The sequence below is a fragment of the Electrophorus electricus genome, chromosome 8 (assembly GCF_041902795.1).
Source record: "Electrophorus electricus isolate QZ-2024a chromosome 8, ASM4190279v1, whole genome shotgun sequence".
Lineage (NCBI taxonomy): Eukaryota > Metazoa > Chordata > Actinopteri > Gymnotiformes > Gymnotidae > Electrophorus > Electrophorus electricus.
In genome coordinates, this window is record NC_137504.1 from 31,812,365 (window position 1) to 31,840,351 (window position 27,987).

Genomic DNA, 27,987 nt, shown 5'->3' on the forward strand with positions numbered 1-27,987 from the left:
AAATGAACAACCCATTCAAGGCTGGATTCAAAATCACACCAAACAACAAAGTAAAATATTTAAATCACAGACTGATCCAATTTGCCTGAATTTCATCACAACAATTCATAATGTGACTCAGTAGTCTTTATGGCCCCCCTGTGACTGTATGCATTCGCAACAATGTCTGGACATCCTCCTGATGAGACCGTAGATGATGTCCAGGGGAATCTCCTCCCAGACCTGCATCAGTGCATCAGTGAGCTCTGAGGAATTCATCCCTGTACCTAACCACTAGAGGATATCAGTCCCTCATGCAATCCTCATGGAGTCTGTATCAGACAGTTTGGTCAGAAACATGCACACCAGTAGCCCACTGGAGGTAAATTTTGCAGGGCTCTTGAATTGCTCCTTCTGTTCCTTCACACACAAAAGAACAGATACTGGTCCTGCTGCTGGGTCAATGCCCTTCTACAGTCCTGTCCAGCTCTCCTTGTGTAATGACCCATGTCCTGGTATCTCCTCCTTGCTCTTGAGATTGTGCTGGGAGACACAGTAAAAATTCTTGCAACACCCATCATATGCATGTGCCATCCTGGAGGATCTGGACTCCTTGTTCAACCTGAATGGATCACAGGTACTGTCCCTGTACCAGTAGTGACAAGGATACTAGCAAAATGCAAAACTACAGTACTGTAGTGAGGAATCACTCAGGAAGGATAATGAAAGAATAATTGTCTGTGGTCACCACCACCTGCAAAACCTTTTCCTTTTGGGGGTTGTCTCGCTGTTGCCTCTCCAGTGCACCAGTTGTCATTTTAATTTGCACAAAAGTAGGTGAAATCAGTTCACAATCACTAATGCTTCCTGATTTGACAGAGCGATACCCCTGCAGTTTTAATTTGGGGTTATACTGTGATGATTAGGTGTTCCCTTAAAGCCTCCTCTGACTTTTTGGTGCAATCCTGCTGGCAAAATTCAAATAAAGAAGCACATTGTGAAGAGCGAATAGAGTATCTCCTTATTTATGAGTGAATTTACATTGTTCTTTAGGGTTTGGTGACAGACTTTCGTATTAACTGCTTTTAAAATAAATTTTCATCAACTTTAATTTGAATGAACTGCTTCTGTTGAAGCATTGGTTTGGACAACCCTTTTGGATTTATATGAATGCCTGTGAGTCTAAAGCATAACCCCATTTCTTATGTTTACCCATACTCCTTGTTTTCTAATGTCATCTTGCCCTTTGGAACTGAGTTACAAGGGTGAAAAATGCAAATTAATGAGGGACAATTAATGAACAGAATAATGCGACAACAGGACAGGGGGTTGAGGGTTAGGAGCCTGGCCATCTTGTTAGTTGGGCCATTTATGGCTTTGCTGTTAATCCTCATGGCACCAGTGTGTCCCTGGTTTGGTCTGTGGCTCGGGGGTGGAAGAGAGTCCCCTTTTGACGAGGTTAGAACATCATCAGGGGAATAATTTTTAATCTATCTTCACTACAACTGAAAGCAGAATAATATGTGTAAGACATTTCAGTGCACACAGCACAGCTTTGTGTGATTTTGTCCTTTAGATGTCTTCGCTTATTTGCTGGAAGATGGACAAGAGAAAGAGACCCAGTGCTGTTGGAAGGATGTGAGACAGACAGTGTTCTGAAATTCACTGTATGTGTGTGTGTGTGTTTGTGTGCATGCATGCGTGTATGCAGACACAAACTGTGACAAATAATAAAAACCCATATAGCATAGTAGCTCCCCTTTGAACAAGGCTATCAATCAATCATCTCAATAATCATATAGATTAACAGAACCCACAGTGATGCTCACAGCATGAGTGCATAGTCCAACCTCAGACAGGTTGGTTACTCGAAAAATGCCTGAAAGTAGCAGTTAAATGTCTACTATATTCACATTTACCATATGTCATAAGACATACATTGACAGACTTTAAATAAAAAGCAATTTAACCTCAGTGGATATAATAGCACGGTGTGTGTGCATGTATTCAGGTACATTCCAGGGGTGATAAATAAATACTGCATTTACATTTATCTGATGCTTTTATCTAAAGCAACTTACAATTATGACTGAGTACAACTTGAGCAGCTGAGGGTTAAGGGCCTTGCTCATGGCCCAACAGTGGCAACTTGGCAGTGGTGGGGCTTGAACCAGCAACCTTCCAATTACAAGTCAAGTACGTTAACCACTTTTTAAAAGTAAAATAAGAGATAATTTAATACTTTTTCAGCTATCATTTGTGTGTGTAATAAATGATAAGATTACATGGTGGTAAATGTTACCTGAACTGTGTTTGGTAAGAAAGCATTTATGTGTAATGTTGAGCGGTAAGGAGGCGGAGAAAAGCAAGATTTATTATGAGAAAATCTAGAGTCCTAGACATTAGAACAGTCCAGGGTCTGTGAGCCAATACGAAAGAATACATGATCAACTCAGTGAAACAAAAGCACTTGATGACAAACAGGGGATGCAGTCTATAACAATGCGGCTAGGATAAACAAAGGCTAGAATAAACACAGGGCGAGGAAACACAAACAGCTGTGAATCACACAAACAGCAGCTCAACACACGGAGGCTAGAATTACAAACAAGGCATGGCTGACAATGACAGGAAAAACACAGGCAACAAGGCAGGGTTTAAATACATGAACTAATAAGAGCATATAACTAGTCACAGGACGGAAGGACGGAAAAAACAAAACACGAAAGCGAAACAAAGATACAAGACAGGGAACCATAGAGATGTGGAGGCCAATCACGACATTACTAGTCACCACTGATACAAACTAATCCACCCACCCATCCGAATGTTTGCCATTGTACATACTCCTCCATATCCTCAGTCCAACCACCCCCTACCTCCACCCCATCTATTTTAACACCTGCCCCTAAAGAGTCCTGTGCATGTGCCTGCATGTGTTACATTAATATAAGAATGTAAATAAAACATTGCAGGTATAAAAAGTCTGCAGAAACATTTCAGGGCTTTTAAAGTTTTTAAAGTGCACTAACACCAATTAAAGAAAGCCATTGTAACTGTAATGACACCCAGCATTCAAGCAAATACAAAAAGCTTAAAAAGGAAGAACATAATGACATAAGACCCTGGTGGTGTGGCCAAAGAAGCAGACACACACCACCCAGGACAGGCGTGGCATATAATCAAAACAGACACATGTGTAAAACAGGGTCAATCAAACAGAAGCCATGTGCAGAGCCACCGCTGTCTGACAGAGGCTACTGGCAGGGGGCATCATTACAAAATCCCCCACTAAAAACTGACCTGGTAGCAAATCAAAAGGAGGGGACACAATGGGTCCCATGCCTACCTAGATAAGGGACACGGTGAGCCCCATGCCACACAGGGCTTGGGACACAACCAACACTGCACCACACTGAACCTGAAGCAAAGGAGAGACCCCATTTTCCTAGCCTGCACAGAGAGCTCTGGGACAGAAAAAGCACCCAACGAGCTCCAATTAACACCAACGTGATTCTTCCAGGCAAAGGAGAGAAGAGCCAACATAACAAGCAGATGTGAAGAAGGAAAAAGAAAACAAAAAGGGAGGCCACTGCTTCCAAAAACAGTCTGTCATTCTGTCATGGGTGAAGAACATGCAGGAAATGAAGGAGGAAGCAAATCTGAGTCTTCAACTGAACAGTTTAATGAAATGAATGAAAATGACATGGAACATGAAAGTACACTAATGACCACAATAGAAAGCCTATGTAACATTCGATATCCAACAACATATATGAAAACAAAAAAGGGCTTACAAAACGATAAAAATAACAACCCTGTGGCGGTGAGGCGATTGAGGCATGACACACACCATCTGAGGGAGGTGTGGCAACAAATCAAAACAGAGAGAACATGTGGAACAAAGGGCAAACCGTAGACACAAAGCCACATGCAATGCCACTGCCATCTTACAAAGGCTACCAGCAGGGGGCACCATCAAATAGCTCTAGCAGTGAATATCTTGCATTAATCTTGTTATCGTCTGATTTGATAGGTTTTGATACTTTTAGTTATGGAACATCTATTTGTCTTTTTTTTTTCTGTTGCTCACATTTTAATACCACATGTTCTTAATCTGCTCATTCAAATGCAGATTTCAGTAGCAGATGTCACACAGTTCTGCACTGATTTGCTGATACATTCCTAAATGCTCAAATGAAAGATCTGGGAAGCTACACTTTTAAAAATTTTAATTATTCTGTCAAGGTACAATTGTCAAATGTCAAGGTACAATTACACTCTACAGACACACACACACAGGTGACAAATTAAAGGGAAAATCAATATAAAGTGCCTTAATGAGCTACCAGGACAGCTCTGGTGAGCTTTAGCATATATATTCCACAAGTCTCTGGAACTGTTCTAAAACCATGGAACACTATTATTCAAAGACATTTTTTCAAAATCTCCCACTGGGGTTCAACTGGGTTCAGAGCAGGTGACTGCAAAGGACATATATTTTGACTTACAGCACATATATATTTATCAAGATATTTTGTGTCCCCTTGTGCTCTGTGCATTGATGGCTTTGACATCTGGGAAAACACAGCTCCTATCAAGATATCCGTTTCATCAGTGGATAAAAGTGATCAGTCCAAATTACTCTGGACTGTTTTCCTTGATTCTTCTGTCTAAGAATAAATAACCCTCAGAAGCATAACAGTGCCACTGTAATGCCTCACTGTAATGCAGATATAACAGTGCCACTGTAATACCTCCCAGTCATACAGATATAACAGTGTCACTGTAATGCTTCACTGTAATGCAGATATAACAGTGCCACTGTAATACCTCCCAGTCATACAGATATAACAGTGGCACTGTAATGCCTCACTGTAATCCAGATATAACAGTGCCACTGTAATGCCTCACTGTAATCCAGATATAACAGTGCCACTGTAATGCCTCCCAGTCATACAGATATAACAGTGCCACTGTAATGCCTCACTGTAATGCAGATATAACAGTGCCACTGTAATACCTCCCAGTCATACAGATATAACAGTGCCACTGTAATACCTCCCAGTCATACAGATATAACAGTGCAGACGACACACAGGCACGCCCCCACAGACACGCCCCTACAGCCTAGCCTCCTGAAACAACTTTCACTCAGCAAGGGATGGATAATTAATACCAAAATTACAAATTAAAAAATATTGCTTTCTTGCAATGTTTTATTTGTTTTGTGTCTTGCAGTGTGCTCTCTCAAAATTATAAAGTGTTTTTTGCGTGACTTTAAGTTGACTGAATATGCCTTGTTTTCTTATATACAGGCATTGTTTAAAGTGGTCTTTCTTAATTCAGTCCAGATTAAGAAGGACAGTCCAGATTTTTCCTCTAGGGAAAAAATAGGAAAAGATCAGGTCTTCAGTGTTTTTAATTGTTTAACACCACTCAGGCTGATTAGAAGCCCAGTATCTTATAATGGCAATGCAGAGGCTTGCAAAGCTACTGTTGATGTATCTGGTCTCTTTTAAACGATTTCAGCATCTTTTTAAAACTGAAATGTTCACATTCATACTTTGTTGATGGACTTACATTTCAAATAACATGTGAAGTTTATTCTCAAAAATTTAACTTATGCATCTTAACACTTGTTTATCTGAACCGTGCTAAACATTTCAATTCCTCCAGCGCTGCTTCGTCATGCTACGATATATTTGGTTGCGCTCGAGGACGGTGCTGCTTCATGTGTCTGTTATTCCTGAGGCTGCACGTGAGGGTGCTGCACGCCTGTGCAAGCCTGTACGTCTACATTCCTTTGTGTCACACTCATGCGCATATTCACTTATGTTGCCAGTGCGCAGACGGTATAGTCGCGTTTATCTGAATTCTCTACTCGAGGAGGATTTAAGTATTGGTTTACTCGTGAGTTTAGTCACAAAAACAGTTAGTTGTAAGTTTTAGCAAGTCTTTAATCAATCAATCAATCAATTTAATAGTGTTAGTTCATTTTAAATCCTTATGTGAAAATAATTTGATATATTTGCTTAAATCAAACAATGTGTTTATTTTAATAAATATTTTACTGGAAACATATTAAATGCTTTATTTGTGTAAGTGAAAATTTAAACATTTCTCTTCTGTTGTGTTTTCGTTCTAATTGCATTTCCCCAGAGGTTTGAAGACGGAAACCTGGCAACCGACCTGCTGAATAACAGTCGTTCATTTCCTGGTTAAACAGCCTTAGTTTATTTTTGCACCCGCTGAAATGTCTCATGCGTTTCTTTCCGGTATTACTCGATTATTAACCTGTGAAAAAAATCAACGATAAAGTGACACCAAATAATGGGTAAGGTATTCATGACTTCATTCCCATTTACGCGGGGTTCGGGAGTTCAACGTTTTCCTATTATTTCTTTTTTTCCCCCTTGTTATCTACGTGACAAGTAAGTTCAAATTCCCGCTGCTTTTAAACAGGTTTTTATCTATAAGAGAGATAAGGCAACCAGAGATTTGTTACTTATAATAACTGACTGCTAGCTTTGGTAGGCGAAGTTACATATAATGAGCTTTTAAGTCAATAACTATTGGGAATTTTAAAAATGTCAGAGTATCCATCATATACATATACAAAGATGTAGCTGATCTATATTACATAAAATTAACGAATGGTTGCTTGTTACATTGAGAATATAAGTGTCAAATGAAAACAATGATTGTTAATTAAAAATGAAGACTTACCAATTTATCATCCACATTGGCTCCAGTAAGTGTTGGGAAAGCTGTTGCTTTACGCTTTATACGGCTGTAAAATCCAGAGACGTACTGACCCCAATTTTCAAATTAATTTGCAGTAAAATGCCTGCTACAAACTCTTGTATTTGGTGATACTTCAACCCCAGATAGAAATATGAACCATTCTAATTTGGTCTTGTTTCTGAAATAAAATGTAGAGTAACCTTTCTCCTGCTTGCATCCAAAAACCTGAGCATTTATAAGCATGTCATCTCTGTTACTGGAGTAAGTGATGTGTGGGAGGGTCAGTTGATTTCAGAGTTCATGAATATGAAATCTAAGGTAGCTTATGATTTGTTATTATTAGTTAATTTGTGTTATCTTTGACATCAAAGATAAGACCAAATAAAGTGTAATTCCTAAATGGAAATTAGGGGCCAGTTTCCAAAAAAACCCAAAACATTTAGACATTATTTTATGCACTCTGCAGTGCCCAATAAATGTTGAACTGAAGCTAAGAAGAAGTATGAAGATAATCACATAATTCCTGCTAATTTGTGATTATCTCCCCCCTTGCTTCTGGGATATAAGGACTTGAGAACATTTATTGGGATGTTCTTGCTCTGTAGAGAAGAGATGAGTGTGACTTTCCCTTCCCTGCCTTCCAGCCAAGAGCAAATAATAGCCAGACACATTTGTAAGATGGGGAATTTGGTCAATCAAACTGCAAATGTGCCAATAACATTGAGCATGTGGTGCTGGCAGGGGTTACAGCTGCTCTACAGGGCATCGGACCCCAGACAGAAGCGACATATGGTTGGCCAGCTGATAACGTTATGACTGAATTTTCAAGTGTGTGTTCAGAATGAAAATTTATGGAAACTGCGGAAGCTGGTGTAGCTTCTGTCCTTAGTGTTGCACAGTGAAGTGTGGACAATGATGCAGCTCCTGTCAGTGGTTTGATGTCCTTGAAGGCACAGAAAACAAAAATAAAAAAAAGACACGAGAGAGAAAAAGAGAAATAGTCTTTAGCTAAGAATTAAGGCTTGAGACTTGGCAGTCTCAATTTTGCATCACATCACTCTTTATTTTTACACATGTGCTGTTCTCCCAGTCACATACAAATGTATGTGAAAGATAATTTGTTTTGCTTTTACTTGTTTTGCAGGTGCCACACACCATCTCTCAGAGCTGAGAATTGTTCTGCTGGGTTACAGGTATGCTGGGAAGAGTTCAGCAGGAAACACCATCCTGGGCAGAGAGGAGTTTGGGTTAAAGAGAACTGCTCAGTGTGTCATGAGACAGGGAGAAGTAGCAGGCAGGAAGATCACTGTGGTTAAAGCTCCAGGATGGGGGATAAATAAACCTGTAGAGCATAGCAGTGAGTTACTGAAACAGGAGATTTCACTCAGTGTGTCTCTGTGTCCTCCAGGACCACATGTTCTACTGCTGGTCTTACATGCTGGCACAACTTTTAAAGAGCGTGAGAGAAGAGTACTAGATGGACACATGAAACTTTTCACTGAGAGAGTTTGGAGTCACACTATAGTTCTGTTCATCTATGGGGACAGGCTGGGAGACATAACCATAGCACAGCACATTAAGAGTAAAGACAGTGCCCTCCAATGGGTGGTTGAGAAATGTGGGAACAGGTATCATGTTCTCAGCAATGAGAACAGTGGTGATGACACTCAGGTCACAGAGCTGTTGGAGAAGATAGAGGAGATGGTGGCAGCTAACAGTGGCTGCTGTTTTGAAATGGAAAAAAAGATTCTACAGGAGCTGGAAGAGAGGAGGAGAGCAGAGGAAGAGAGAGCAAAAGAGAGAATGATGATTGTACACAAACAAAGAGAGGACATCAGAGCAGTTATGGGTAAGTTTGTTTGCTTAATTTAATGCAGGTTGTTGTGAAATTATTGAGTGGTGTAGTTTTTATTTTGGCATATCTCTTTGCCTTTACTTTAGCAAGACTGTGTATAATGCAGTGAGATCTTAAAAAATATATCTGATAGCTCTTAGAGGAAGACCAGCAAGTAACAAGTTGCACTAGTCTAACTTTGAGATTACAAGAGAATGCAAAACTACCTGGGCAGCTTCCTGCGAGAGAGCAGGGTATGCTTAGGAGGGAATTCAAACATTTAGTTAGGTAATAGTCAGGTATCTCTTTCCTGTCCATTTGTAGTGAGGCTTTGCGATGGGTGGCAGAGGGCAAAGGTATAAACTGATAGCAGGAAGGAGGCAGAGACAGATAATATACAGACTATCTCAGATGAACTGGCTGACCTATGGGAGTGTCTGTGTAAACAGCAGGCTCAGTTAGATGCCACAATAAAGTAGTTGAATAGTGTACCGGCACCAGCACCAGTCCCCATAAAGACAGCTGTTTGTGCATCATTTGGATGATTTGAATTCTAGATAATGCCTTTTGGCCTGTGTAATGCCTCAAGCACGTTTCAGTGACTAATGAAAATAATTTTAGGTGATCAAAGATTTAATTCTCTTCTATTGTACCTGGATTATGTAGTCTGCTCTGCTACTTTTGAGGAGCACCTGGAGAGGCTGGAACTGGTGATGGCCAGTTACAAAAACATGGGCTGAAACTGAAATTCCAGTCTGAGGTTAAGTATTTGGGGCATGTTATTTCAGCTACAGGAGTGGCCACAGACCCAGAGAAGATCCGGGCAGTAGCTGAGTGGAAGGTCCCGAATACTGTTACCCAAATGGGATCATTTCTAGGATTTGCATTGTATTATCATTTTGTGCAAGATTTTACAAGGTATGCTGCTCTTATACATAAGCTGGTAGCTAAACTTCAGCCCAAACATCAGAAAAGACAACAAAAGAGGAATGGATCCTTGGCTGAGCACTGGGATTAGAGCTGTTAGCAAGCATTTAATGTGTTCAAGAAGAAGTTGGTGAGTTCCCCAATTTTAGGATTTTCAGATTTTACTAAGCCCTTCATAGTGGAGGTGGATGCAAGTCATTTGGGTCATTTGAGAGCTGTTTTAAGAACAGGATGGTCAACGGTGAATAGCCAGTAGAGGATTGCGTCCCAGAGAACACAATATGAACAACTATAGTGGGATGAAATTAGAACTCCTGGCCCTTTACCTCCTCCTTTTTGGCAAAACTAATGCAGTCATTGATATTGTTTTAGTGAATAATTTAATCACCAATAATTTGACATCATGGAAAGGAAGAGGCTTATTTTATCTGAAATTTATGTGGAGTTGTTTGGGTGCAGTCATGAGCTGGAAGCTGAGGGATGGTTCAGTGGCTTCTAGCATGGACTTTGATGTTTGTATCACAAATCACTTGGTGTTTCCCTTTCAATATTGGAAAAATTTGTAATACTGCTACAAAAGTATAAATGAGAAAGCATACTATTTCTTTACCATATTACAGTATTTTCCCCAGCATAACCTTTTAGCCTAATTACACTGAAGCTAATAGCAATGAAGCTAATATTGTTTTTTAGTAAGTTGTAAGTTTTAGTAACATTGCTGTGATTTTTTAGCAAAAAATAAGTAAATCTTGCATACTCAATGTATAGTGACTGATGACTCTGTGCATTTGGCGAGGTTTTTGTGCACTTTGGAGATGTCTAGCACACCTAGTGGAAAATACTGTGTAGCTCCTGAGTAATTTCATGTATATGCTCAAAACTGTTCGTTTTATATGACCCTGGTGAATTAGAAAATGTAAAGCAGGACTGAAAATTAAACTCCAGCATCCAAATGCACATTATAAAACCCAATTTTTTTGTGACATTTTCTTCTGTATTAGATGAGTTCAAATGGAACCTAAATGATGGAAAAATAACCCTGGAGGTGAATGAATGTCTTGTCTCAAGTGTGTTACCACCCAGTCTAGGCCGGGAGGCCGTAACATAGGATTTTGAGTATTACAACAGTAGAAATGAGTAATGGAATGAATAACCAGACAAAGTTGACAGCAAAGATCTAGTGTATTTACAAGTTTTTGGTGTTTAAAGACAAGAAACTGGTGCAATTGCATCAGGAGTAACCAAGGTCAACACAACAAACAAAACACCGACCGACTAAGATAACAAAAGAAACTTACAACGACTACACTGACTACACTGTTAGAAACAAAGATAAACCCAAACCCAAACAAAACGGCAGCCACTCAGTACCACCAGTGTGTAGCTATATATAGGACAATATACATATAAGAAACATATATTATCCAGCAATCAAACAAGGGGCAAAACAAACCATACATTAAGGGGCAAATCCAAAGTCATACACATAAGGTCTAGCAAACACAAACTCAAAATATAGCACTAAGTCGAAACCAACAAAACCAAACTCTTCTCTAATGAGCCCTAAGCCAAGCCCTTTGTTTCTTCCTCGTCCTTTTATTTTGTGCTCTTCTCATTGGAAAACCTGGTGTGGATCGGGATGGGGGACACCAGAGAGGAAGAGGCAAAACCTGGAAGACAGAATGCAGGTGGACATAACAAGTGTCCACTTCAATTTGAATCCTGTATGATCATTGTACTATGTGTACAATTTCAGATAACTAGTATTAAAGTGAACAAGTACAAATCATTAAAAAAATTATCTTAAAACTGGAGGTGCACATATTAAATGGGATGTAACTGAAAGATTCTGGGAGTACCTCTTGGGGGCAGTTAAGTTTACAGTGTATACCGATAACAACCCCCTCTATTATCTTCACATGGCAAATTTGGGATCAGTAGAGCTGCAGTGGGAAGCACAACTGGCTCTTTTCAACTTCCAGGTAATGTATCAGCCATGAGATGCCAATAAATATGTAGACGCTTTGTCACGGTTAGCATTAGAGGACCCAGTCAGCCCAGAGGAGGTAGTATCAGGTATTCCAGAGATACAGTGTGTAACTGGTAAGTCTTTACATCACCAAGTCCCAATCCCTGGCCACCATAGATGTATTCCATATTCCATATGGAAGTTATACACTGATGTTAATATCCAAACGGACTACGCCCCCTCTGTGGGACTGAATAGCAAAACATTTACAGCACAGTTGCGTTTAAGGAAAATGGCGAAAGCAGATTGAAAGGCAGTTGGGCTCAACAGCGATCCATCCAAATTGGCTGTCACTTCTCATCAGCTGTGTGAGTGTGTAAAAAAAGAGTGATATTTGTAAAGCGTCCTTGAGTTTGAGAAAGTTGCTATATAAATGCAACTACTACTATTACTACTAATAATAAATTACCAACCGAATAGAATGGTCCATGCGTTTGAAACAGATTTATTACTGTAATTGCAATCATTTGTTATGTTTATTAATTATTTTACTGTTTTAATGAAAGAAACCCAAGTTATAATCACATTTATACATATACCCATTCAACTGCAATGCACTGCTGAACCATTTATGCTGTTCACCATTTTCCAGACCTGATTAGCTCCTCCTTTTGCGTTTTGCATTGCACTATGGGACAATCCATTTAAACCATACTCAATAACCAGTTTTTACTAATAATAATCAGGTGTAAATATGCATCTTGTATTTTTTAATGTACTCAAATACTCTACATACTACATACTCAAAAACTAATTAGTATTAGTAAATAGTATGCAATTGGTTAGTATACGTATGCAAATGGTTTCCCATTCTTAATGTATTTTTCGCATGTATTAATGTATTATTTCTTCATGCATTCTTTTTAATGTTTTTAACAGTTTGTGATATTTGCAATAAATACAGTTTTTCTTTTTATTAATTTGTTTGACTTTATGTATTTTTCAGGTAAAACACAACATCTCTCAGAGTTGAGGATTATTCTGCTGGGGTACAGATATTCTGGGAAGAGTTCAGCAGGAAACACCATCCTGGACAGAAAGGAATTTGAGTTAGAGAGATCTGCTCAGTGTGTGAAGAGAAAGGGAAAAGTAGCAGGGAAGAAGATCACTGTGGTTGAAGCTCCAGGATGGTGGATAAATAAACCTGTAGAGGAGAGCAGTGAGTTACTGAAAGGGGAGATTGTTCTCAGTATGTCTCTGTGTCCTCCAGGACCCCATGTTCTACTGTTGGTCTTACGTGTAGACACAATTTTTAAAGTGCTTGAGAGAAAAATACTAGTGGGACACATGAAACTTCTCACTGAGAGAGTCTGGAGTCACACTATAGTTCTGTTCACCTGTGGAGACAGGCTGGGAGACAAACCCATAGAGCAGTGCATTGAGAGTGAAGGGAAGGCCCTCCAGTGGCTGGCTGAGAAATGTGGGAACAGGTACCATGTTCTCAATAATAAGAACAGTGGTGATGACACTCAGGTCACAGAGCTGCTGGAGAAGATAGAAGAGATGGTGGCAGCTAACAGTGGCTGCTGTTTTGAAATGGACAGAAAGATTCTACAGGAGGTGGAAGAGAGAAGTAGAATAGAAAAAGAGAGAGCAAAAAAGAGGATGATGAAGGTAGAGAAACAGGCAGAGGATAGTGTGGTGATGGGTAAGTTGTATTTCACTAATTTCTGTAAATTTAATTTCTATTTTTTTCTAGTTTTATGATGATGTAAACCATAAATACCAAAATTTAGTCCATTTGATAGAATTACCTTTTTTGTTGACTTTTTTACTCTGTCTGTCTGTCTAACTGCCAATTGCATGATGGTAAGAAAATGGACAAGTGTAAAGACCTTAAACTGGTTTGTGATAAAGGAGTCAGCAGTGGCCAGTAGAACTTGTTTACTGTGTTTAATCTGGCCGAGCACAGATTCAAGAAAGCATTTTTAGCATTGCTCTTCTTCATGTGTAGTATACTAATTGACTAAAACAACATTAATTTGATGTAGTTGAAAAATCTCTGAGGCACTCACATAGAACATACCGTTAGTATGACCAAACACCAGTAGCTAATTAGCTAAAATCTCTACAGAATTTATAATCAGTCATAAAAGCTGAACTACAGAACCTACAGTCATCAAGCTAGCATCACTATGTATTGGTACAGTTTTACAATTACTTTGCACTTATTTATACAGGTAGATGAGAAACATAAACCATATTAATAAAGGAAAAAGAAACAAGTGATGTCTTGACCTGCCGCTTTCGTCAAGTTTGTACTGTTGAGAAAGTACTGACCAACTGCTACTTATCAATTGCTGCATATGATTGAAGTCTGTATAGTTAAGACTGTCCACTTGGCAGTTACCTCTGAGCAGTTATTTCAGGTCATACAGGGCCAGACACCTTTATCTTTGAATGGGGAGAGACCTATATACTCAAAACTGGTAACTGAAATATTGTTTCAAAGAAATATTTCAAGCTGAGAAGAATGGCATAAAACCTGAAATCTTTTACTCTAATTAGACACACTCACAAAAAATACATTTTTCAGGGTTGTTCCCACTTTTACGTATGCACATATCTCCATAACAAGAGGGGCAAACATTTGATGACAATGAACTTAGAATATGTTAGGCCTAGCTTTTTCAAGGTTACTCCATTACTGACAAGGCAATTGGTCCTTTTTATTGAAGGCGGAACTTCCCATGATACTGCCGCTATGTTGAGCATTACAGGGTTTTCCATTAATTTTTTTAAGCAATGTCTCCTCCTATTATAGTGTTTCTGATATGATGTTGCTGTTTGCTCACCATCTGGTGCATTCTAGACTATGTAAGACATAAAACAGAACTATATATTGGGTAATTTAATATAGTGGTGTGAAAAAATGTTTGCCCCCTTCCTGATATCTTATTTTTTTGCATGTTTGTCACACTTAAATGTTTCAGATCATCAAACAAATTTAAATATTAGACAAAGATAACAAAAGTAAACACAAAATGCAGTTTTTATTAAGGGAAAAAAATCCAAACCTACATGGCCCTGTGTGAAAAAGTGATTGCCCCTCTCCTGTTAAAACATAAATTACAAAAATCTAAAAAATCTGCGCTTCTGAATCTGTGGCTTCACGACTTTGCGTATTTTTTCCTTGAAACCTAACACTTAAAATTCACAGTTTATCACGTCTCACGGCCTTGTTCATTGTGTCAAGTGTATCGTGTAGCGTGTTAGCTTTGCTTGTGTATTTTATTTGCATTTTCTGTAAACCATAAGATGCCTCCCAAAAGCCCTACACCTTCTAAGGCTTCTGGCAAGGAAGTTAAGAGGCCGAAGGCTACTATGACACTCCAGAAGAAGGTGGAATTGTTGGATATGCTTCGTGAAAAGAAGAACTTCCTGGCTGTAGCCCGCCAGTACGGCATCAATGAAAGTACGGTACATTACATCCAGCAGAACGAAGCCGCTATTAGACGTACCGTTTCATCAGGTTTCCAGGAACTGTTAAAAATGTATCCTATGTTAGGAATAAATACATCATTAGGATGGAATCGGCATTGGCATTGTGGATCAACGATTGCAGGAAAAAATGCATCCCCTAAGATGGCAACATTACCATCAGTTTTGAACTTATAAAAATCTCCTAGCCATATAAAAATCTCCTAGACACCCTGAATAAAGAATGGCAGCAACTTCCGATACCAATGTTCCTCACAAGGGCCAAAAAAAGCCAGAACCCCCCCCCCCCCCCCCCACCAGAAGATACAGCTCCTGTAGTAGATCCAGAAGATGAGCCAGAAGAATTATTCTACTTTTAGGATGATGTAAATTATAACATCAATTTTTAAATGAACTTGAAGCGTTTTGGGGATATATTTAGGGTTTAACATATGAAGATAAGTCTTTATAGGCGTTTGTTAGTTGTCCGTCCAAAATTCACGCATTTTCAAAATTTCGAGGTATTACGGTAACTGGTTTATCGCCTCTTTGGAAAGCTGAGTTCCATTTCTCTAGCCACATCCAGGCCTGATTACTGCCACACCTGTTCTCAATCAAGAAATCAGTTAAATAGGACCTGCCCGAGAAAGTGAAGTAAACCAAAAGATCCTCAAAATCTAAACGTCATGCTGCGATCCAAAGAAATTCAGGAACAAATGAGATACAAAGTAATTGAGATCTATCAGTCTGGAAAAGGTTATAAAGCCATTTCTAAAGCTTTGGAACTCCAGCAAACCACAGTGATAGCCATTATCTACAAATGGCAAAAACATGGAACAGTGGTGAACCTTCTCAGGAGTGGCCGGCCGACCAAAATTACCCCAAGAGTGCAGCGATGACTCATTCAAGAGGTCACAAAAGACCCCACAACAACATCCAAACAACTGCAGGCCTCACTTGCCTCAGTTAAGGTCAGTGTTCATGACTCCACCATAAGAAAGAGACTGGGCAAAAATAGCCTGCATGGCAGAGTTCCAAGATGAAAACCACTGCTGAGCAAAAAGAAAATAAAGGCTCATCTCAGTTTTGCTAGAAAACATCTTGATGATCCCCAAGACTTTTGGGGAAATACTTTGGGGACTGATGAGACAAAAGTTGAACTTTTTGGAAGGTGTATGTCCCATTACATCTGGCGTAAAGGTAACAGCATTTCCAAAAAGTAGCATGATACCAACAGTAAAATATGGTGGTGGTAGTGTGATGGTCTGGGGCTGTTTTGCTGCTTCAGGACCTGGAAGAATTGCTGTGGTAAATGGAACCATGAATTTTGCTATCTATCAAAAGATCCTGAAGGAGAATGTCTGGCCATCTGTTCGTGACCTCAAGCTGAAGCACACTTGGGTTCTGCAGCAGGACAATGATCCAAAACACACCAGCGAGTCCACCTCTGAATGGCTTAAGACAAACAAAAATGAATACTTTGGTGTGGCCTAGTCAGTCCTAACCTGAATCCAATTAAGATGCTGTGACATGGCCTTAAAAAGGCAGTTCATGCTGGAAAACCCTCCAATGTGGCAGAATTACAACAATTCTGCAAAGATGAGGGGGCCAAAATTCCTCCATAGCAGTTGTTGCTGCTAAGGGTGGCCCAACCAGTTATTAGGTTTAGGGGGCAATCACTTTTTCACACGGGGCCATGTAGGTTTGGATTTTTTTTCCCCCTTAATAATAAAAACCTTTATTTAAAAACTGTATTTTGTGTTTACTTGTGTTATCTAATGTCTAATATTTAAATTTGTTTGATGATCTGAAACATTTAAGTGTTTAAAAAAAGGAAAAGATATCAGGAAGGGGGTAAACTCTTAAACACTTAAAGGGGGTAAACAATTTTTCACACCACTGTATAAAATGTAAATACATTAAGGTAATTTTTCTATTCTGTTAATAGACAGTTCAAAAAAATGTTACCCTAATGTTGTTTTAGTTTTGGCTAATCATACCAAACAAAGAGACAAAGCTATAGAGACAAAGTTTATAACATAATTACCAGAATCATAATGAAATGATCAATTTCTTTAATTAAAGTATATCTCTCCAAGCAAAAATATCCAGGTAACAGTGGTACCACAGTTAAAAACCCACCATGGGTGTGGAGCTGGAGAATGTCAAATGTAACACATGTCAGCTGGTGTCTAACTGTAGCACTGCTGGATAGTCCAGGATGGTAAGAGAATCAGCTCAGCAGTGACACAAGCACATGTAGATACTCCAGCTACACTGCTGTTACAGGCTTACAAATGTAAAACCTCCAGCTACATTGATATCCCTGGTACACTCATACCAACACATGGAAATCTTTTATATAAAATATTTTAATAATGTGAATTTAGGCATATTTTTCCAACATACTTGTTTTACATATTTCATTTGGCACCTCTATCAGTCTAGTTCATCATCATTCATTTTAACTATACAGTTAAAATAGAATTCAGTTGTTATACAAAGTAAAACATAATTTTTGCCAATATCACCATTTTTATTTAATCAATGCAGCATACATTGAGCTCCATCATGACATTTACATAATACACAGCTTTGGATAACACTTCACTAACCTTGGCAAATTTAAATGATCTATATATAAATACATTAAAATTAAAAAAATGTTTAATTGTTATGGCTAAACTTTATTAATCAACACAAAGAGAAATTTGGTTAGGGTCAGTTATAACATTTTGAATAGCAGAAGATATATATATATATATATATATATATATATATATATATATATATATATATATATACACACACACACACACATACGATTTGTGTGAATTTCATCACAACTCATAATGTGACTCAGTATTGTCTATGGCCCCCACGTGCCTGTATGCACACCTGACAATGTCTGGATATCCTGATGAGACTGTGGATAGTGTCCTAAAGTAACTCCTCCCAGACCAAGATCAAAGCATCCGTGAGCTCATGGATAGTCTCTGGTAATATTTGGTAGCATTGGAAACATAATGTCCCAGTTCTCAATAGTATTCAGGTCTGGAGAACACGAGAGCCAGTCAATGGCCTCAATGCCTTCATCCAGGAATTGACTACACATTCTGGCCAGATGAGGCTGGGCATTGTCCTGCACCAGGAGGAACCCAGGGCCCACTGCACCATCTTAAAATCTGACAGTGGCTCTGAGAATTTCATCCCTGTACCTAACAGCAGTCAGGGTAGTGTTGGCTATCATGTGGAGGTTTGTGTGACAGTACAAGGATATTCCTCCCCAGACAATCACTGACCCACTGCCAAACCGGTAATTCTGGATGATTGTAGCAAGCAGCATAATGTTTACCACAGCGTCTCCAGACTCAGTGTGAGCCTGCTGTCATCTGTGAAGAGAACAATTCCAATGTTCTCTGGTGAATGCCGATTGTGATTAATGGTGATGTGCTGTGAGCTCAGGTCCTATTAGAGAAGGTTGGTCCCTCACGCCACCTGCATGGAGTCTGTTTCTGACAGTTTGATCAGAAACATACATAGTAGTTCAATGGAGGTCATTTTGTTGGGCTCTGGCAGTGCTCCTCCTGTTCCTCCTAACACAAAGGAGCAGATACCGATCCTGGGTTGTTGCCATTCTACAGCCCTGTCCAGGTCTCCTGGTGTAATGGCCCATGTCCTGATCTCTCCTCCATGTTTTAGAGACTTTGCTGGGAGAAATAGATTGATTCACAATAGCCTATGCTTCCTAACTGAACAGATAGATATCCTTTAAGTTTAATTGACTTGAAGTGTTACATTGTGATGATTAGGTATTCCCTTAATTTTGCTTTGAGCAGTGTATTTAGCATATCTTCTTTTTTGTTTATTTTTGTTTGCTTTTACTTATTTTGCAGGTGACACACAACATCTCTCAGAGCTGAGGATTGTGTTGCTGGGGTACAGACATGCTGGGAAGAGTTCAGCAGGAAACACCATCCTGGGCAGAGAGGAGTTTGAGTTAAAGCAAACTGCTCAATGTGTGAAGAGAAAGGGAGATGTAGCAGGGAGGTGGATCACTGTGGTTGAAGCTCCAGGATGGTGGAGGAATGGACCTGTAGAGCAGCACAATGAGTTACTAAAAGAGGAGATTGTGCATAGTGTGTCTCTGTGTTCTCCAGGACCCCATGTTCTACTGCTGGTATTACGTGTGTGCTCAGCTTTTAAAGAGCATGATAGAAGAGTACTAGAGAGACACATGAGACTATTCACTGAGAGAGTCTGGAGTCACACTCTAGTTCTGTTCACATATGGGGACTGTCTGGGAGACACACCCACAGAGCATCACATTGAGAGTGAAGACAGCGCACTCCAGTGGCTAGTTGAGAAATGTGGGAACAGGTATCATGTTCTCAACAATAAGAACAGGGGTGATGGCACTCAGGTCACAGAGCTGCTGGAGAAGATTGAGGATATGGTGGCAGAAAACAGAGGCTGCCATTTTGAAATGGACAGAAAGGCGAAAAATGAAAGAGGAAAGAGGAAGCGAGCAGAGAAAAAAATAGCAAAAGAGATGAAGGTACAGAAACAGAGAGAGGACATCAGAGCACTGAACGGTAAGTTTGTTTGCTTTATCTGATGTAGGCTGCTTAATTGCTTAGTGAAAATGAGTCCTGAAATTTTGGGATTTGGAAAATCTTTGTATTGGGGCATTTGTAGTGAACTTGTCCAAATGGTCTGAAATGCTTACAATGACATGTAAGCACTAGTAATTGGTCTACCTTTTTCATTTTCAAAATAAATCACTTTCTTCTGAAAGTCTGTGCATGGCAGAGTCTAGTTTGGATTGTTAGTAACACTTTCCTTAAGGGTGTTTAATGCTGAGTGATAAGAGGAAGGATGCAAACGCTGAGAAGATTTATGTTTATTAAGGGAAAATCCATATTCGTTGTGAATTTGACAGTCCAGGGTCAAAAGCCAGAGGAATCAGTCACAGAAACAAGGACAACAGAACAGAACGTGGAAATTAAACACAGAGGAAACTAAGAAGGCAAGGGTATGGAGAACACTGGGACAAGGAACATAGTACATTAAACATAGCACATAAAACAATGACCAGTATTATGGCGTCTGGTGGCCATAACCTGGTACATGCGACTCACTGCTATATTAATAGATATGACTAAGACATAATAACCAGAGGCAATCAGAGATTTTCATGAATTCATTGTATAAATGTTTGAATGAAAGTGCAATTGGATCAATAATGTCAGATGTGGCCAAACGGCAAAAAAACAAAAACAACCTGAAATGAAATAAAGCAGTCTACCTAATTTGGACCCTAAAGAAAATATACAATTCTCATCTAACTTCCTAACACTATAAACTGAGGAAAAAACTCCCAAAGAAATCGCTAGCCACTCCCTAACACCAGTGCACAGCGAAGCAGAACTATACACAATCATATACAGCTATGTACAACAGCGGCCATAAACCACAAGGGAATAAGCAATCACGATCTTGTGGTTGGGGACAACTAGGTCACAATCAAAATATTCATTCTCTCTCTTTTGCTGCCTTCTTCCTTTCTTCGTTGGGTTTGTATGGGAATAGGTCAGCTGGTTTGAAGGTCTTGTGAGGAATGTGTGGAACTTGGATCACATGAAAGAGGAAAAACCTGGCATGATACTTGAAGTTATCAGATGATTGACTTCAAGGATCTGGAACACACATTGCACAGGCACCCAACATATCAACATACCTACATATATTCATACTTACAGGTGCTGCACACCGGGAGGTAACAGCAGTCACAATACAGGGAACAATCTTTTTTTTTTTTGTCTATATAATACCTACATAAGACCTTCATAACAGTTGACATATACTTGCAATTTGATATAACATGTAACAGATAAGTGACAGACTTTATTTAATATAGCTTTATGAACCACACCGCTTAACCCCTTAGGGAGTGTTATAAGCTGTGTCTGAATCATCAGCGTATGCACAGCTTATATTGTACGATGCAAAGACTCCTTTTTAGGGCCATAGGTAATGTGTTACATGTGTTTTGTATGCTTTGTCTTCTTATATAGAGAAGGAAATGACTGAAGACAGTGGGAGCTCAGGCTGTTGGTAAGTAAAACACACTTCAACATTAACACAAGGTGGATATTCCTCCCTGCTGTGTAGTGAGGACATTGCAAACAACAGATTGCAGATTGTTCCGAAGAGTATTTATTTCTTGCAGCAACATTTACAAAAGAGTGAGGAGGAAATCAAGATCTCTCTTGGGCCTAATAGACCTGAATTTACAGTTTCCCTAATAATTTACATTGAGAACAAAATAAACTAAATGTTAACCCCAGTACAGAAAGTTGCATTAATCACTACTGTATAAATAAAGTGCATAAGTGAGATTGCATGAATTAAATTGAACTGTTCATGTTCAGGAAACGGCCGATAAAAGGACGAATCTCAGAAACAACTGGCAGACAGTTTCTCTCTCAAGCAAACTTCAGTAATAATCACAAGATATAAAAATAAGATTTTCACAAACAAAACCTTTTTGGATTTGCTGCTGTTCTAATTACTGCTGCTGCAACATTGGTTCCTGCTGCCCTGACCTGTTAATCATGTGCTTGAATCCTTGAATTCTGTCTCCAGTGTTCTGGAGAAATCTAGTAATTTGAGTAAATTCATTTATTCTTTCCACCATTTTTTATTTTCGGTCTTAGTGACTACCCTCAGCCAACTACATCTTTGCTAATGTCAGTATTTACTCCTCAAATGGGTGAAAACGATTCAGAGGACAGGAACAGTAACACATACAGGTACTGTATATGTTTATTTAATTTTGAACTTCAAAACTGCACAACTAGCTGAGTTGTTGTATCTGACATGTTTCTGTCACATGGGTCTTCTGACCTGCAGGTTTCTGTGCCTTCATCCTGGTCAGTTCCAGTGTAAAATCACCAACATTGTGTTTGAGATGGAGGGGAAAGGGGAGGTGTTGTACAGAATCGTCTCCTGGGATACCCGTCTCTTGGATGGCTTAGGTCAGATGCAACCTGCAGGACCTCTGTACAATATAGACTGCTTTGAAGGTTCAGTCAGTTGTCTGCACCTGCCACACTGTGAAGTTACTTCTGGTAAATTCATGTTTGAAGCTTCATGAGAATTTTTGCCTCCAGTGTTCTGATTTTTTAAAATTTCAACCCAGATTTTTGTTCATCCTAGTCAAATGAAATAATTAGCCACATATACATTTGTAGTGTTCTGTAAGAAATTTGGAGAAAAAAGAACTGCATGATCCTTGTAAAAAAAAAAAAAAAAAAAAAAAAAGGGTTTGAGGTATTTTAGCACTTTGTATGAAATCATAACAGGGTGTGTATTGTGAGCTTATTGTCAATGCAGGTCTTTTCACAGCCTATGAGCAATGCAGACATTTCTGTGTGTCAAGTTGGGGATGAGGACTACATGATATTAGCCAAGATGTCTATGTAGTTATTTATATAGCTGACTAATTTAAACTTATATAATGGTAAATGTAACAAGTAGTGTTTGCAATACTCTTTCAGTCCTCACTACATTAACTCTTCAGTCACATCCTGTGAGGATTTGGTGTTAGGCTTAAATGTTTATACAAGACACTTTTAACAATTAAAGCAAATATTTTAATTGCCTTCTCATCTTATCTTATCTTATCTTATCTTATCTTATCTTATCTTATCTTATCTTATCTTATCTTATCTTATCTTATCTTATCTTATCTTATCTTATCTTATCTTATCAATAAACCTTTTTTACTCTTTGTTTTGTGTTCCAGAGGAACATCAAGTTGAACTGGTTGTGGGTCATTTCACTGGTGAAAATGTAGAGGTCATTAAACCACTGAAAGTGACAGACACACACGTGATTGTTGCCATCCATGGACTCTCTCTCTTTGGCCTGATAAGTAAAATATTCCCTGCCCGTTCCATCAGTGCACAGGTGCTACTTTTCTACAAACCAATAACTGGCATGCAAAACCTGAAACAACTACACATCCATTTGCTCCCAAGGATGGTGCCAGTTAAAGAGGTACTTCATCGTTGTCAAACAGGCAACTCTTTACATGGCACCAGCACTTTTACAGTAATGCTATAACTATTCTATTAATTACAATGTAATGTACAAATAATATGTAACAACATACCCTGCACTCTCTGCTTATGAATGCATTGATACTTTTGCTGATTGTCGCACTGTAATTACAGGGGGAATAATCATTTTCTTCCAATGATTCTTCTTCACATTATAATACATCCAATATACTGACACCTAGGGGTCTGGATGTCTCCATGTGGTTAGTTTGAGGACTAGAAAGCTGTTTGGTTCTTCATATTATGTCAGCTACACTTTATTAAAAAAAAAAAAAAAGAGATGATTGTCATAAATATTGTTTGCTACTTTCTGGTGAGAAAATTACTTATTGCTCCTTTAAACTTATAGTTACCCTGTTAGTATGGTGGTGTAAAGTGCTACCCAAAAGAGGTTCTGTGATGCTAGAAAGCTGGAGTCCAACATAGTTTGTCAATTTTACTGCACTGAACACCTTACGTCCTTCTCATTAACTAATGGGATGAATCAGTTCTGCTTGAGTAGGGAAATGACCAAACTGCTGAAATGACCAAACTGTCAGGTTTTTCCAACTTATTACTTGTAGGGTTCACTGGAGCTCCTCATCTTGGAATCTCAGAAGTTTTGTTTAATGAGATCAAGAACATGTTCAGTATCATTTGAAAACATATAAAATCCACTCTTTTGAAGGTACAGGACCAGCATATGGATTTTAAACATATTACGACCAGCTCCACATGCCAGCTGACCCCTGGTAGAAAATACAGACCTTTTTGTGACCATTATGTCCCCCAGCCAAAGGTAATTACATACTGCAAGATGGCAGCTAATGGGTCATCATTAAAACAGCATTCAGTTCTCCAAACCGATATATCCTAGTGTCCTTTTTTTGCATCACAGAGTATTCAAGCTGTCATTTTATTTATTTATTTTTTGAGGTTACAATATTTGATTGCGATTATGGTCCAAACTACCACCCAACTTTCGAGGTGTTCCTTGAGGCTGACCATGTCACAGTAAGCCTTCTGGATGAAAACAATAAGGAAGTGTGGGAACCCCACCAGCTTTATCTTACAAAAGGTAACTACATGACTCCACTTGGTAATGCACATAATAAAAATGGTATATATAAAAGGTATATACAAAAATGGATATAATCTGAAGTACACGTAAAGAGAAGTGAGTTGCTAATTATTTATTTATGTTTTATTTCTTATAAACTTTGAAGGTGATCAATGTGGAGATCTATAGTTTTCCACTCTGTTTGCCTTAAAAAGTGTTTTATTTTATAAGCTAGGTGCTTATAAAATAATATAATATTATATTTTATCATATATATTTCAACTTCAAGAACTGACTCTTCACCTGCTGCCTAACATATCTCACCCCTCTTCAGGTGGCATTGTAACGGTAATGGTAGCCCGAGTGCCGCAGGGCATGGGGCAGGACGCACAGACTCCCTTGATGTAGTGAAACATTTAATGACATAAAACACGAACGACAACAGTGGCACTCACACACAGTAACAATGGTGAACATGAACACACTAACAGTGGCATTAACAGCTAATACTAACATCAACATATGAGGCATGCACTGACGGAGGTTTAAATAGACTGACACTCAACATCACGCGGCAGGCCATACCATGTCATGGGGGGGGGGGGGCGTCCCGCGACAGTAACAGGATAATTAATGTAATTCACTTCAAATGTCAGTGATTTTAATGGTATTTGTTAGTGGTTTATAGTGGTTTTATGTTATTTAATGTTATTGGGTGTCTACATAAATGAAATGAATATCTTAACAGTTGCTGGTGAATAATATAGTACTACACTGAAGTGCATTAGAATTTCTAAAAGCATTTTGTAGCAAGAGTAACAATAAAATCAAGGTATGCAAGACCACTGTACCAGAAAGTACAAAAAATAAAATAAAACATGAAGATTAGAAAATAATAAGGAAATTGTTATAAGTGGGTTAAACAGACAGAGGTTAATAATAATAATAATAATAATAATAATAATAATTAAATAACATTAATTAACTTAATAATTAATAACATTTAAACTACTCTGAATACTGAATAAAATGTTTTTGTTTACCACCAGATATTCCTTTACGTCCAACATGTGTAAAACGTATATATAGTACAGGTAGAGAACAATGACAGCATCCACCTGCAAACCCAGGCCTGGCAGGTGCCAAACGTTTGCTCTGACACTACACCACTGAGCATGATACATGACATGAAAGCCAGATCACATATTAACCCTCCTGAGTGACAGTCTCCATCACATAATCGCCTACCCACAGTAGAACTGTAATACAGCCATTTTCCATTCAGAATAAAACAGGCAAAATCATTTTAGGATATGCAGTCATCCTAACATTGCATTTTCAGTTCACGTTAATAGAAACTTAAAGTGGAGTGTAATCCAAGTTGTGAACTTAAAACATATTTCAATAAATAAATGGCAGCTAACCCCCAAAATGTAATGTAACCCTGCTCTTAAAGTTCCTTGGTCCCTGAGGTTACTAGAATTTCAAATCTTAGGATCATAATAACAGTAATGTAGTGGGTAACACCTGCATGTGACTCAACGTAGATTGGAAAGCTCTTGTACCACTATAACTCTGCCAATATAACTAATAACAAATTAAGAGGTACATTCTGGTGTGATCATGAAGCATTTGACGGTCATTCAAAATATATTAAAATCAATTCTGATGGACACAGGTAGCCAGTACAGCTGTCAGAGAACAGATGAAATACACGTCCTCATTTTTGTGTGCCAGAATTCTCACTGCAGCATTTTGTACTCTGCAAACTCGACATGGAGTTCTTTTGTATACCAGGTAGAAGAACATTACAGTAATCCAGACAAGTTGACACAAATGCATGTGTAAGTTTTTAACTGTCAGTTAGTAAGATAATGTAATACATTTTAGATATATTTTAGGTCAAAGAATGCATGACAACATTAAAACTAAAGTACCTGGGAAAGTAACAACCTTTTTTTTTTTTTTTTTTGGACACAGTTTATAATTTTCATAGATAGCAACACTGTGTGACAGTGATGCATTTCTCAGTACACAGTTCATGGTATTTGAAATACAGTCTGGTCGTTGTTTAGCTGCGGAATATTGTGACACCTTAAGGATTTAATGTCCTCTAGACAATCAGACAAAGAGCTGATAGACCATTGAGGGTTGGTAACTAGGGACACATACAGTTGTGTATCTGCATACTGTTTTGAGTTCATGCAAGAGCAGGAAACATCTTTTGACTAGACATTAATTTCAAGTTATTTTAAAAATGTACAAATAATAACCTCTTGCTTCTATCTGGTTACATCAGACTATAGTACAGAGAAACCCCTGCTCAGAAAGGATACAGGTATGAGCTTCCACCATGTAGATTTCTTATTATCTTACATCTAGCTGTAATATGTAGCTGCTGTGTCCATGCATTATGGCATTATGAAATGCTTCTGTAGCACAGATGTTGGAGAAGGTAGCCCAGTATATGAGAGTTCTCTCTCTCTCTCTGTCTCTCTCTCTCTCTGTGTGCATGTGTGTGTGTGTCTGTGTGTGTGTGTGTGTGTGTGTGTGTGTGTGTGTGTTCTTTCATGTTTTAGTTCCAGGTGTTGCATTTGTGGAAACACACAAAAATAAGCTCATTCAGAGAGTTTCCTCGGTGATGGAGATAGCAGACTGTCTAAAAAGCAAAAATACGATCACTGATGAAATGTACAGCAACATACAAGCTGCAAGTACATCTCAGCAGAGAATGAGGGTCTTGTATGATACTCTTCAAACAGCAGGCATAGCTGGAAAAGCAGAGTTGTATGAAATCCTTAAGGAGAAGATGCCTCACTTAATGGAGGACCTGGAGTCTGGACCCAGCCAAGCTTAGTGCTTCAGCCACATGGGAGTTTACCCCGTTCTCATACCTCTGTGACCAATCCTGATTAGGTAAATTAACTCCAGTGCCCAATTCCAGTCCTCTAGTGACTACAGAGGTCAGAGTGACTGGTGAAGGAATCAATATCAATGTTTTAGTTTGTGATTATTTTTTATTGTTTTATATTAGATTTGTATTTCTGTACTTTTCTGAATGTTTTTATAACTCTTCTGTGCCATGGTGACCGCCTGTGAGGTAGGCATCAAGGTCAGGAGATGATAACTCTCAGGGGTTAATAATAACTCAGGAAGTGATAACTCTCAGGGGTTAATAATAACTCAGGAAGTGATAACTCTCAGGCCTCATCCACCTTTTTCTGTATCTACCCTCCTCCCTCATCTCCTCGTTCTGTCCCTGTTTCTTAGGTTAGATTTAACATCTGTGTTGTCAGACTGACTGCCCGTTGTTACACTAGCACCCTTTTTTTTTGACAAAAGAAAAAAAAAAAACTATCCAAAGTGTCTCTATGTACACAAATAAACAACAAACCTCCCAGGATCAGTTTTGGCTCTTGACTCTTCATTGCTGAATTTCTAACTATGAAATTTGACTGCCACACATGAATTAACCTATTCAGTCACAAACTGCCTGCAATCCAACTGAAATCTCAACTGGAAGCATCCATTGTCTATTCGGACAGATGTAGCCATGGTGATGACCTCTCATGAAGCACTCGACTGAATCTATCAGCCAGTGCAGCTTGGACCTCATTCACAGGAGCAGCAAAAGGGGCACAGTCTGTAGAAAGACCGTGCCCTACTGAGAAGAGGAAGGGCCAGTTTGGACTACAATGTAGATAATGAGGCAGAAGTGTCAGCTGTGAAATGGGTTGATGACAAAACTGTCAATTTAGCTTGTTTCTGCTCTGCTGTAAGGACAAGTATTTCTGTAAGGAGAAAGGAAGGTGACTTCTCTGTCCTAACATCGTGACATACAATATCCTACATAGTTGGGGTCTACCTTGAAGACATGATTGTGGTT

The 27,987-nt window shown here is 38.8% G+C and overlaps 1 protein-coding gene across 5 annotated transcripts; it reads left to right on the top strand.

Moving 5' to 3' along the window:
* The first annotated feature begins 5,826 nt into the window (after positions 1–5,826).
* Positions 5,827–27,457, top strand: LOC145658977 (GTPase IMAP family member 8-like). Of its 5 annotated transcripts, none has more exons than XM_081719215.1 (13): positions 5,827–5,920; positions 6,142–6,413; positions 7,871–8,575; positions 12,463–13,164; positions 18,833–19,531; positions 21,014–21,053; positions 21,656–21,751; positions 21,852–22,069; positions 22,747–23,000; positions 23,730–23,840; positions 23,978–24,119; positions 26,401–26,439; positions 26,681–27,457. In XM_081719215.1, exons 3-13 carry the CDS (start codon positions 7,999–8,001, stop codon positions 26,956–26,958), a joined length of 3,156 nt encoding a protein of 1,051 aa, XP_081575341.1. In that variant the 5' UTR covers positions 5,827–5,920; positions 6,142–6,413; positions 7,871–7,998; the 3' UTR covers positions 26,959–27,457. The 5 variants fall into 5 exon arrangements, with proteins under 5 accessions (XP_081575341.1, XP_081575339.1, XP_081575340.1 ...); XM_081719213.1 differs by having other exon boundaries at positions 6,142–6,316; positions 26,681–27,456; XM_081719214.1 differs by having other exon boundaries at positions 5,827–5,892; positions 6,142–6,316; positions 26,681–27,456.
* The last annotated feature ends 530 nt before the right edge of the window (positions 27,458–27,987 follow it).

Excerpts from the sequence above, each read along its gene's own strand:
- LOC145658977 (XM_081719213.1), top strand. Across the intron at positions 21,054-21,655 it reads AGTGGGAGCTCAGGCTGTTG|TGACTACCCTCAGCCAACTA; the intron begins GTAAGTAAAACA and ends TTTCGGTCTTAG. Across the intron at positions 21,752-21,851 it reads AGGAACAGTAACACATACAG|GTTTCTGTGCCTTCATCCTG; the intron begins GTACTGTATATG and ends TCTGACCTGCAG.